Source organism: Rosa rugosa, chromosome 5 (assembly GCF_958449725.1).
Source record: "Rosa rugosa chromosome 5, drRosRugo1.1, whole genome shotgun sequence".
In the NCBI taxonomy this organism is placed as follows: domain Eukaryota; kingdom Viridiplantae; phylum Streptophyta; class Magnoliopsida; order Rosales; family Rosaceae; genus Rosa; species Rosa rugosa.
Genome location: NC_084824.1, coordinates 11,929,368 through 11,942,595, shown reverse-complemented (window position 1 = coordinate 11,942,595; position 13,228 = coordinate 11,929,368). Strand labels below are relative to the sequence as shown.

General features: G+C 39.5%; 2 protein-coding genes across 2 annotated transcripts; both read right to left on the bottom strand.

Annotated features, from left to right (window-relative positions):
- Positions 1–357: 357 nt before the first annotated feature.
- Positions 358–1,877, bottom strand: LOC133711203 (protein NETWORKED 3A-like). The gene is made up of 2 exons (XM_062137358.1): positions 1,757–1,877; positions 358–1,082 (listed from the first exon to the last, which is right to left on the bottom strand). Exons 1-2 carry the CDS (start codon positions 1,875–1,877, stop codon positions 358–360), a joined length of 846 nt encoding a protein of 281 aa, XP_061993342.1.
- A 2,912-nt stretch (positions 1,878–4,789) lies between these two features.
- On the bottom strand, positions 4,790–11,108 carry LOC133713128 (RNA polymerase II C-terminal domain phosphatase-like 3). Its single transcript, XM_062139249.1, has 12 exons — positions 10,145–11,108; positions 9,882–10,014; positions 9,734–9,789; positions 9,580–9,637; positions 7,976–9,463; positions 7,095–7,709; positions 6,862–7,008; positions 6,504–6,772; positions 6,287–6,398; positions 5,947–6,204; positions 5,793–5,839; positions 4,790–5,699 (listed from the first exon to the last, which is right to left on the bottom strand). Exons 1-12 carry the CDS (start codon positions 10,819–10,821, stop codon positions 5,636–5,638), a joined length of 3,924 nt encoding a protein of 1,307 aa, XP_061995233.1. The 5' UTR covers positions 10,822–11,108; the 3' UTR covers positions 4,790–5,635.
- Positions 11,109–13,228: the final 2,120 nt, after the last annotated feature.

Here is a 13,228-nt window from a genome sequence, read left to right as displayed (position 1 = left end):
AAGAAGACGAGAAGAATAGCATCTGATTCTTGTATACCAATGATCCGCTAATTGAGCCACGTGATCAATGAAAAGGGTACTCCAGTGAAAATTAACGGGCAAGAAAGAAAAAACTAAAAGAGAACCAGCCAAATTAAGCACAATGCATGCTAACCAATCAGAAATAAAGGACACAGAAATTGAAAACAAGAAAAAACATATATTAGTGTGTAACCCAGAACAAGCAGTTCAATGTTTTGATGACAAACAACCCAATTTTTTCTGAAGAGCAGGAATAAAAACCTATGTGATCGATTTACTAACAAATACTACCATGATGATAGTAGATAGATAATACATATTCAAAGTTAAAACAAGTTAAGGAGATCGAGTGCATCCTGTGAGCCTTCCAATAATGAAAGAGGGCCCTTTGGATTTGGACTTTGGACGTTCGTTTTTCTTCGTATCAGTAGCTCTTGCCAGCTGAGCTCTCAAAATTCTGTTCTCTTCCTTTAGCTTCTGGATTGTCTCACTTTTATCCTTAATACTCGATATCAATTTCTCCTGCTGATGCGTGTTTTCATCTATCAGTTCTGACACCTTTTCCTCCCATATTTTTGCCTTCTCTATACTGCGTAATTCCTCGTCCATGTTGCCATCAAGTCCTCCTGCCTTCATAGTCTTATCACTGCCAGCTGAGGAGTCCTTGTGATCACTACTCATCAACACCAACCCATCATCCAGCTTTTTGTGCAGGTACTCATAAAAGTTAGCATCATCGGAGCTGCATGTTGTTTCGGTTTCAATGGTACTGTTTGGTAGTGCCTTGAGTTTCAAGTATCCTGAGATTTCCTTCTCGCATTTTTGGATTGTTTGGGCTTTGATGGAGTCTAATGAAGAAAATGATCTCAGCTGAGCAGCTTGAATCAATTCAGATCTTAGCTGATCGTAGTTTTCAGCTAGTGAACGGTACGATTTGTAGAAATCTTCCAACCTCGTTATGAGCTCAGGTTTTCTTTTAAAAAACATCTCAGCTCTCTTTGCAAATGAATCTCCATCTTCTTCAATAATATTCAGCATCAGTTTAGTCTTCTCATCCAAATCTGCAATTATATATATCACCATAACCATGTTTTTATGTTAGAATTCACTTCATCATATGGGTAACATGCAATTCAAATATTCAACACGTAATGAATCATATATGTAAATACATTGATAAAATACTCATACGCAAATGTCTTGTAATGCCAAAAGACAACAGGAACAATATCAACAACTCATGATAGGGGAGTCAAGTGAGGCAGCCGCTTCGAGTCCCCATTTTACAATCAAAACTGGGGCCACCAAATCAAGTCTGACTATTATTTGAGACAATTTTATGCTTATAACACCCCCAAGTAAATCGGCAGACTAATTTTTTGAAATTATGTATGGATGTAATAGTTCCTTATCAATCATAACGAAGGTGTCTTCTATCTAAAAGTCAGAATATGTAAGGGAGCTACTATTAATCCATGAAGATCAGGTAAACGGAAATACGGAATGAGGGTTACTGGGTTAGTGGTTCCGGGGTTTAAGAGCATTTATCCTTAAATGATCAGAAATTTTCAAATTCTTAGCGTCTGGGAAACTCTAGGGCAAGTCCAGGCATGGATTAAAAAAAGGAGAAAAGCATAAACGTATAGCGGTATAGGTGTGAAAAAATCAACCAGACAAAAGCTACGAAGAGCTTATGGTGTAAACCCTAAATCCGAGTACTGAAAGAGGTACAAACCAGAGAGGGTAGCTTGAAGCCACTGAGAATGATGGGGACGATTATGACTGTCCCACCACCATGAAAAAGCCGCAGCCTGGTCTTCTTTGTTCATCGTCGACGTCTCTTTTGAATCCACCATTGTCTTCTCAGTGATCGATCTCCTCCTACTGATCAGATAAGAAACCCTATTTGGTATTTATATGGGCAATCACAGCCTAATTTCAAGGAACAAAACAAAGTACTTGCCAAAACTTGACAGCTTTGTGAATTGTGATTCCTTTTTGAAACTCTACTTACTGTACGTGGACTGTTGATTTGAGGGATAAAAAATAGAAAAATTCTTACATACGGCAGCCGCACCACGTGGCCGTGCGGCTGCCCAATCAGAACCCACTAAAAATTTCTTTCATTCCGAAACTGCCCCTAATTTTTAAAGTGAAATACCCAAAATACCCCCTTCTAAGGGTCTGATTGGTCAGCCCTTACCACGTGTTCCTTGCGTCTGCCGTATGCAAAATTTTCTCAAAAAAAATAAAAATAAAACACTTAAATCTCGGCTAACATCAAAAGTTGCCTATAAATAGGACTGGAAAGTGAAGAAAATCATCATTTAATACAAATAAATACGCATTATTTTCTCAATTTCAAAAATTATTTGGTAAGATGACAATCTTTTATTCTTTATTTATTCTCATTTGTATATGAGAAATACACATGTTATGTCATCAAATTGCTACGAACTCAAACATGATATCATGAACTCGAACAATATTTCACATATCATCACAAAGTTGCGAACTAGGACAATATTTCAAAGGATCCGGCTGTTGCCACCCTATCATTTTCTTAGTTCACCCTACAAACATTTGAATTATTAAAATACTATATTACTCAAGTGCAAAAAGACTAATAAGTACACTAATTTTTTTAAAATCCAAATATGCAAAAAATAATTCAAAAACTACTTAATTTCTCATTTGATAACATTAATCTTTATCTTCTCCACACAAATTTGAATTTATTACTATTTTTTTGTCTTTTTGTTGCATCCTCATCCTTAATTCGTTATTCAATTCACAAAACCATTACCTTTAACTTCATCAAAATCTTTGCAATATTCTTTGTGAACACCGAAAGTAAAAATTTAAAACACAAAAAAAAAAAAAAAAAATCAATCTCTTCTTCATTGATCATAGTCGTAAATTTACTAATATTTTTACATAGATTGAAATAGAGAACATTGAAATTGAAAGAAAAAATAAAAAAAATGGGAGTAAATCAGATTATGATTTTAATTATTAGGAAACTTTAATAAATTTTAATTTTTTTATGAGTATAAATTAAATTAGAGATTTTCGCTAAAAATATTTATTTTTTAATTGAATATATTATATAAGGATATTATTGGAAAGAGAAATAGGTTAAATAAGTAAATTTAATAATTAAAATTAAAATGTAGGGTGTAATGAGCAAGTAGGGTGAACAAAGAAAATGGTAGGGTGGCAATAGCCGCACCCTATTTCAAATCAAACATAGTTATACCAAATCATCCGTTCTAATTCAATATATAAAACGTGTTAGAGGGATTACATATATCCATTCATGCACCGTGTAAATATGGTCAATCTTGATGGACTTATATCTGGAAGACTGGAACCAAGAAGTTGTCTTTTGAGAGGTTTGTATTAAAACCATTCATGTATCATCTGGGAAGTCAAATATTTAATGCAATAAATGCAAATTCCAGGAATTGTTCCTCTTTAATATAGGCAAGTCTCTCTAGCTATCATTTAGCCAAGTTTAGTTGAAGTAACAAAAATTTAGTTTTTTTTAGTAGAAACGGCAACTTTTACCACACTCAACTGATCCCATGATGTCTATCAAATTTGAACCTATGACCTCCACATTATCGATTATTCTAAATAACCCATAAACCACAGCTCACCAACGCAAAATGTCTAGTTTAAAATGTTATTCTCTCATTTATTTTGTATTCAATGAAATCAAAAGTTTACTTGTTACTTGAAATTTGTAGTGAAATAAAAAATGGTGTTCACTTAAGGAACTATGAGAGATTAGTGAATCTCAACCTCATGTATTAAATTTAGAGGTTAATATTTTAACGACTTAAGACAATGCATCTAATCTTGGCCGTCAAATTCATTCGTCCCATAGAATCCCTTAAAAATTATTCTTTAGATGAGTAGGGCTAATAGAATAAATATTTTAAGTTGATGAAAATAATGGAGTTATTTTGGCACTCATCATCTAAAGAGAGACTTAAATATCAGAACTATATTATTTGTGTCGTTGAACTTTCAATTAATCACTCGTGATATTTAATCAATGTCATCCAACTATTACATTTTCTGTTAATTATTCTGTTAAGTGCTAATGTGTCATAAACAGACTCAATTCTCTAATAATAAAACGCTAACATGTCAACAACTGCTGAAATCTCAACAAAAATAACAAAATTATCAAGCTACACTAGTCATATTTGTCCATATATGTTAATTCATGATTTTTATGCAACACTCTTGATAATTATGAGAATTGAACTTAAAACCTTCCACGATTATTCCACCTACCAAAGAAATGTTTGCCAGTTAAAATACAATATAGAAAAATAATTATATAATTGAACTAAATTTTAAAACAGATAGACATCACTGAGTAAGTTAATAGTTGAATAGTAATGGTTCAGTGGGCTCCCATTCTTCATAACCTTTGGTCACTAATTGTTAAAATTAGCCTCTCTCTTTTTTTTTATTATTTTTTCTTTTTCTTCAGCATTTATCATTACTACGTTAGACGGGTTTAAGTCAGCTAATAATCTGTACGTGTTCCTATAACTTCAAAATCAGTTTATTCATGCAGTAGCTCTTGACGAGTACCTCCCGTAGCTTCGTAAAGTTTTATGTGTCATCATCATTCAAAATTGATGGATTAGAATTCTCTTGCCTTGAACTCGAGGTTCTAAAAAGGAAAGTCCTAACAAGTCTATGATCGTAAGGCAACACATGGTTTAAGCTTAACCAATGGACAGGGTCGATACAACTTTTCTTTTCTTTTCTTTTCAGTAGAAAACTTGTCATTATCGACTACATGGTAAAAACAAAAGAAAACATAGGTTAAAACCTGCAGAAAACTCTTCTATATGTAGTAAAATTCTTTTACCAACTTATTCCCCATGTTTTCTTTGTGCAAAACCAATTTAGTTAGGTCGGGACAGAGTGAAATAGAAAGTTAGTCAACGAGCCCAGTCAACTATGATAATACCGCACCAAATTCAATTCCAACCCCCGCTCCCCTGCAAGTAGGCACTTCCTTGGCACAGGCACGGTTTTACTTCCAATCCCTCCCTTCATATTGTCATCCTTTTACCTCCGAGCAGTGCCGGATTTGTCACCGGATTTCAATCTCTTATTTTACGTTTTGGATCCTCACAAACACACATTCATAAACAATCCTGATATCCCACTGGCTATATACATCTAATGGCTGGAAGTTGTCAATGGAATCAGGTTTCTCAAGATTTCTCTCCTTTTCAAGACGAAACCTGTTCGGGAAACAATGCTCCAAGCCAAAACATAATCACCATGCTCAAACCCACCATGATTACTACTTCATTCTTCTTCAGGGCAGTCCACCATGAAAGCAGAATTTTGAAGCTCGGGGCTGTTTCATATGCTTGGGCGAATTGGCAAGGCAATTTAGGGAGCAATTGCCAATTAATGGATGGGCATACGAATCAAAACAAGGCCAAACAGTGTCAGGTCTAGCCCGATTCCTGCAAGACCTGACCTAAGGTTGGAGTTCCATCCCGACTTCAAGGTGATTCGTGATTCTATGTTCATCAGTTTTAGTTTACCAAAAGGGTTAGGATGTGGTTCTTTATGCTTTAATGGCAAAATCTTGCTCATTTGCCCTCCGATAAAGCAAAGCTGACGCTTCCACCCTGATTAGTTAAAAAAGGGAAAAGGGAATATCAGAACCGAAATACAGAGTAATTAAATATAAAACAGAAAGAAATATAACATATCAAGCTCACCAGCCAGGATGCACAACATATTTTCCAGAAGAAAGTGCCCAATTCACCTGCTCAAAACAATTAATGTCATACATAAAGAAAGCGGCAGAGAGGGCAACACCAAAGTTCAAAGCATTAGCTATGGTTCTGATATCAGAGTATTAGAAACACCTACCTTGTCAGTCCCAAGAGAATTGGCAACTACATGGGTAACCTGATCATCTATCTGGTTGGTGCACACAGCACCAAACTGTTCAGCTGTCTGCCACAAAGGATGTAGGTGAGGATTGACCTCACCAACTGGAAACACCCTGCTAAATACTATACGACAACCACCCAAAATCTTTTGCTGCTCAGAGGCCAGAATATTTCTAACATCTGCTTCATCTAGGGAAGGATGGGAGAAGAAGATCTGATGTATCTTTTCAATAACCTATAGAATCACAAAAACATGTAATCAGCAAAGAAGTCGCCAAGTTTTTGCAATCTCAGAACAAGTTGAACACAATCCTCACCGCCAATGAGGATGCCAGAGTTCCATCTTCATGTCTCTCATCATGATCAATCTCAAGAAGGGAAGGACCTAGAAGCCCAAATTGCCGTCTGCTACAAGGAAAGTAGGTATACCTGTACAACATCAATGCACAAATGCATAAGAATCCAATGCAGGCAAGGATGCCATCCAACATACGATTCAATTAAATCTTCAATTTTGAATATAGGCACAGTTACCTTTCTACAACTATCAAATTCAGTTTGTTATGTGGCCAGACCCTCACAGAATCATCTATAATTACAACAGCTGATTCCATACCCAAAACTCCTTCCAGATCCTTACTCTTAGGAACCCTCTCATCACCATCATAAGGATCCCCATCATCACCTCTAGAAATAACTCGTCCAGCAAAAAGTGCCCCTGTTGGATCTAGCACTTTTGCCATTTCTGTAGCATATAGCTTGTTACCCATTGTGTAAAGATGCATCTCAAAAAGATGACTAGCCTGATGTCCAAGGAGGTAAAAATTGCTCAACTTTCAAAGAAAATACAAAATGAGGATTTATGTCAAGACCAATATACAGATAAAATTACCTTCTCTAAAAAATTCCACACCCCAGGCCGCAATTTGGTCCACATTCCCATATGTTGAAACCGGAAGAGATGTCTTTGTGGCTCTTTACGATCCTGTTCCTCTTTCTTTCTCAAAATTTCATCATGCACTGGATCTACTTCTACAAACTGAGTGATAACAAAATTATGTAAGAAACAACCCTTCAGAACAATTGGTCACAAAAGACCATTTCCATACATCACGACGACATTACCTTAGCTGAATTTAGAAGTGTGTGATCTAGATCCAGCACAAGGCACAGCTTGCGTGCTGCAAACATTTTCTTCTGTTCTTCCATCCTTCTTGCTCTCTCTCTTTGGATAGCTGCTTTTTGCTTGTCATCATATCCTTCAAATAGATGCTCAACATCTCCCCATGTGGCCGGCGAACGAGATGGACCTGCTGCAGTTGGTTCGGGTGCAGATATACTTACAGTATGCTGGTCCTCAGCTTTCTGATCAACTTTGTCTGGGTTGATTGGAACAGGTTCCGTAGATAGATTCTGAGAAGGTACTGCTGGACTTGTTGATACTTGGGAAGATACTTGGGAAACAGACATAATATCAGCAATATTTTTAAGATTCTTGGTGAATTGGCTAGCAATGTCAGGGGCTGCTACAGCCACTGACTGAGGAGGCACTAAATTGTTATCTGCCTGACTATCTTGCTTTTGCCCATTAATATCATCCTTGTTTGTCTGACTGCTTGACATTGGGGGTACAATATTTCTAAACTGTTCATGTCCCAAGCTTCCACTCTTTTGAAGTGCATTACCGTGGAGAAGTCGGCGAGGATCCCGGAGTTTCATGCGGACTTTTCCTGCCTCATCCTGCAAGATTTGTAAATTAATAAAAATGCAACCTATAATAGGACTTCAGAATTAATTAGCAAAACAAAATAAATGAATAACCCTCCCAAAGGACAGACATTGTAACAGAAAATTGAACTTTCACCAAACTACTGACCGAAGTACCCTATTTTTCTCATCTAACGAGTGAAAAGCAACTAAAATTGTGTCCTAGAGATTACGAACTAAGTAGGAAAATAGCAAAAGAAGTGTATGCTTATATCAAAGGGATACAATTAAGCACCCACCGTTGGAGCTTTTAGTGAACTAATGGTTGGTGTCAGCAAAGCTCCAGATGTCTTTGAAGGATCATTCACCAATGCAGCTGCTCCAGGTATTGAACTTGAGCTCGGAGGATATGTCATACTTTCTGCAGGCACAGCAGCCTTCTGCTGAGCTTCTGCTGCTCTTTGTTGTTGTCCTAACTTAAGTATGTTAATCAACATGGTCGGATTCACAGCAATGTCTTTCAATAATGCAGGCAAGGAAGCTGAGCTTGCAGCCATTAATGGCACCTGCTCATTTGCAGTATTTTGGGCATTGGCGTTGCCTTCGACAGTACCAGGAGAACTTGAAAAATTAATCATTTTTCTGGGATCAGCTTCTTTTTTCTCCACAGTCTGGGTACCAGGAGAACTTGAAAAATTAATCACTTTTCTGGGATCAGCTTCTTTTTTCTCCACAGTCTGGTTCCTGTTAATTAAATGAGGTCCAACACTACTGACGTCCTCCAACCAGCCACCACTTCCGAAAGAAGTTTTTGCACCCCTACCAACCACTGAGTTTGCACCCCTTTGTCTTTTTGATTCAGGACCATCAAAATTAGACTCCTCAGGGGATTTATGCTTTCTTGAGCTTACTGTGATAACAGAATCCACTTTAGGTGCATTATGCACCGCAATTGAGGATTGTTGGTTAAGGGTCAAAGCACCAACATCAGAATTGGCAAATCGAAGCCTAGGGTCTCTACTCTTAGCTGAAGATTTAACAGGCATATTAGACACCAAACTCACAGAGGCTGCACTTTTTGCAGTAATTGGTCCTTGCAAGTCAGAGCTAGCCGTGACGATGGTAGGAGGAGGAGAAGAAACAACTTGACGACCCAAAATGGGGGGACGTGGAGTTCTCACATTACTAGGCGCAGAAGAACTAGAAACCTCCCCAATCGTATCATCATCCCCATTATCACCCTCTTCTGAAGGAGTTGGGCTTGGAAGTTCACTCGTCAAAAAAGAATTCCGACTAAACTTTTGTTGATAGCTAGAAACAGCCTTAAGAGCCTCAGTTTCATAACCAAGCATTTTTGAACCTTCTACATCTAGGGCCACCCGAGTTGTCTCCAACCCTGATTTTTTTACCATCCCATCAGCAACAACCGATAGTTTCTGGACAGGAAAACCTGCTGGTGGTTCTCGTGTAGGAGATGGAAGGCTATCTTCATCATGATCCATGTGAAGGTCTAAAAGGGGTAGCATGAGTCCTCTACCCTTAAAACTAGATGTTCCTGATCTTGGAACTTCGGATGATATATTAGGATTGCTATGAACCACAGATACAGGTACAAAATCTGAAGCATTATTAGCTGAATAAGTGAACACATGACTGGCATTTGCAACTGAAGTATCTGAATCCATATTGTTAACCCCATTGATAGACTGTATCTCGTTGCCCTTAGTACCTGCTTTAGTTTGAGGGAAAACAGCAGGGGATTCCATAGAGGATATCATCACCTTTATCTGGAAAATAAAAATGTTCCACGTCAGTACTTCCTGGCATACCAACAATCATGCTAAACTGAATGCAAACAAGGACAGTGAAATGGTCCTGAACTACTCTTAACATAAAAGCACACCTCTTTTAGCTGCTCGGCGGAAAAAGGAGAAGGATCACTCTTTGAAGAAGAAAGTATCCTGTTACCAAAAACAAGACAAAGCAAATAACTACACAAAACATGGCTTTAAAAAAAGTTTGATAACAAATTAATGATCATAGAAACTAATATAAACCTTGCTAGAACATCTTTATTCTGCTCCTTCCGGTCAGGGCTCATCGAGCAGAAAACCTACAATAAACAGCAACCAAAGCTCCACAACTTCAATAACCAGACTATGGAAATACTTAGCGAAAGCACTAACAATGTCTTGGGAGGCTTACCGAGCTAATAGCTTGTACGGCAGTGAACAACTGCTGAACAAGAGCTTCTTTAGTAGACACAGTTATATCCGAAAGCACTCCTCGCAAGCTTTCCAAACTGCCAAGAAACCGGAGACATACATCTCTAAATGACCTGCAAAATATCAACCAAGAACAACAATCAACCTCAAGACAATACATTTCCCTCAAGAACAAATTCAAATTCGGCGATCATTGCTATCATTCCACTGCCAACAGATTCAAAAACCAATCAGCTCACTTACTTCTCGGCCTCAGTAATAGTCAGAGACTCCAATGCTTCCCTTAGCAAGTTCACTCGCTTCTCCCACACCTCATTCTTCACACCACCCTCTGAACTATCAACATTCATATCAGCACCAGCACCAGCTGCCTTTTCGTTATCGGCAGACTCCGAATCCAAATCAATCTCCCCCTCCTCCAACTCCCCGTCCTCCTTCTCAACATCCATCTCATCACCACTGTCAATAATCACCACTCTCTCCTCTCCCTTCGCATTGCCGGAACTCACCGGCAGCGAAGACGACGATCGCTGCTGCTGCTGCTGCTTCGATTTCTCTTCGGAATCAACATCCATCACAAAGAGCTCATTGAGAGGTTTATTCTGCACGGCCTGAGCCCAAGCCAGGTTAACCAGACCGGACCCGTAGCCGCGAAACCCCGGGTAGTTGTAGATGTCCCGCATCGTCCAAACCCTACCAGCATCTCCTCCTCCGCCATTGGATTTCGGCTCAACCTTCAATTCCTGCTTAACAAAATCCTCCTCACTGATCTCCTCCACTGAAGTCGAATCGGAAATTTCACCTTCTTCAACATCCCCAACCTCTTTGCTACTCTCATCCTTGCCCATCACACCCCCTAGGGTTTCTTCGATTTCTATGCAATTGTTCCACCCAATACAATTGGATCCACCAACGACCATATATCCACAAATCTTTCCACTTTCAGCAAACCAAAATCATTCGCACACAGCAAAAATAAAAAAAAATTTGTCAATGGTTTAATCTTTTAGGTTATTTGCCTCCTTTAATTTTGCCCAAAGATCTGAACTTTAGCGCCACGGATTAAGAGAAAGAGAGACAAAACAGAAGATTTCGGATTCAGATCCGTTCGCGATCTCAGGATTATTGGCGCTGCTTCGAAGACGAAGAAAAGGAAAAGGAAGAAGAAGAAGAAGAAGAGGAAAGCCGATGATAGAGAGTACAGAGATTGAAGAGAGAGAAAGGTTATAAGGACGAGGGAATCTAGTCCAGGGGAAGACTTTGAATCCGGACCGTACACGTCACGGATCCGGAAAGGTCTAAGGCCTCCCATTGTGAGGTTTAATGACGAAATCAAACTTTGGGTGCGGTGGATGTTGTGACTTTTGAGTCATCGGACTCCTGGTGGCTCGTGACATGGCCCTACGCCCCTCCCCCTATTCGGGTTTTTTCTTTAATTTTTTTTTTTTAAATGAAATTAGAAGGTGTTTAAGACAAGAATTCATGTCTAATTTTCTTACCAGAAGAAGGGATGGAGGATTAGCTTAAAGTTTATGTTTCAATTAAGGACGTAAAGAAGTTGTCTTTTTTTGTTATGTTTTATTATATTTTACTTATAGTAAATTGTGGCTTTATGCCTGAAAATTCACCAACGGTGTCTAGACACTTAGGGGACTTTCAGAATGATACATGAACTTACAAAGTTATCAATGTGATACCTGGACTCATTTTTTCGTATCAACATCGTACCTATGACCAATTTCCGTAACGGCTCTGTGACGAAAATTGGCCGTAGGTATCACATTGATACGAAAAAATGAGTCCAGGTATCACATTGATAACTTTGTAAGTTCAGGTATCATTCTGAAAGTCCCCTAAGTGTCCAGACACCGTTGGTGAATTTTTCCCAATTTTGCACGTGCGATGCACGTGAGTCACTTAATGAAGACAAAAGGACCGATTTACCCTCAAATTCTTTCTTTCTTTTCTTTTATTTTTTTCTTTATTCTTCTTTCTTTCTTTCTTTCTTTCTTCTTCTTCTTTTCTGGTTTCTTCTCAAGATTCAAATCATCTTGCTCGTCCGATTCCCACCGCCGATCGCCGATCAAACACCGCCGCTGCGTCTCAATCCACCTTCATGCACCACAGATGTTTCTAGTTCCCCCAACTTCAAATCCTATAGCAAATTGAAATTGTGCATTGAGGCTTCACCGCTCACTCCGAGTTCATCCCCGCCGCCAATGACTTGACCACCACCATTCTCGTTCTCTCCTCCGACCCCCTTTTATACACCATTGATCAGAAACTCAGACTCCGCCAGCCCTCCACTCTCAAATCACAGCTCCAATCCCACACCTCCATCCTCTCCTTCGTTCCCGACATGCAACACCACCTCCACACCATCCTCACCTGCAACTTCATCGGTTTAGCCGACAACTTCGGCCTCTAGCCCAACTTCGATCAGAGGCAATTTTAGGCAGACAAAGATTAACAACTTCGGCCTCCACACCATCCTCACCTACAGAAAATTCGAGCTGTTCTTATTCACCAGCTTCGCCACTCTGCTGCTACCCACCATTGTGCCTCGCAGATTAGTAGACAAAGAACTCGGAGCCTCCACCATCGAGAAATTGAGGCTCACGTTCTGCGTGTCTTGCGCGGCGGATATCGGCATCGTCGGAGAAAATGTTGTATGAACATAAATTTAGTTTGGGTTCCACGGTGGCAGCTAGTCAAGCTCGTTGATTGCGGCCTTGGCTTTCTTGATTAGCCAATCGACGACCTTGCTAGGCTGGTCGTATCCAAGCCGGTCCTGCATGTCGTAGAATTGAATGGCGGTGTGGGCGACGAGCCTGATGCTGCGGTCCCTGGGGCCTTTGGTGGTGCAAACCTTGCTGTGGCGGTCCTTCCGATCAGTGGCCCTTAGAATGTGGCATTGAGCCTCCATGATTTCGCTAGCGGTGGAGGAAGAAGCAGTCCTTATCCCCAAACCCAATCGAGAAGTAGCGGAGGACGACGTTGTTGTGCGGTGGTGGAGGTTGTTGTGGTCAAGTCATTGGCGACGGCGGCGGGGATGAACTCGGGGTGAGCGGTGAAGCCTCAATGCACAATTTCAATTTGCTATAGGATTTGAAGTTGGGGGAACCAGAAACATCTGTGGTGCATGAAGGTGGATTGAGACGCAGCGGCGGTGTTTGATAGGCGATCGGCGGTAGGAATCGGACGAGCAAGATGATTTGAATCTTGATGATTCAAATCAGGGGAAGAAGAAGAAAGAAAGAAAGAAAGAATTTGAGGGTAAATCGGTCATTTTGTCTTCATTAAGTGACTCACGTGCATCGCACGTGC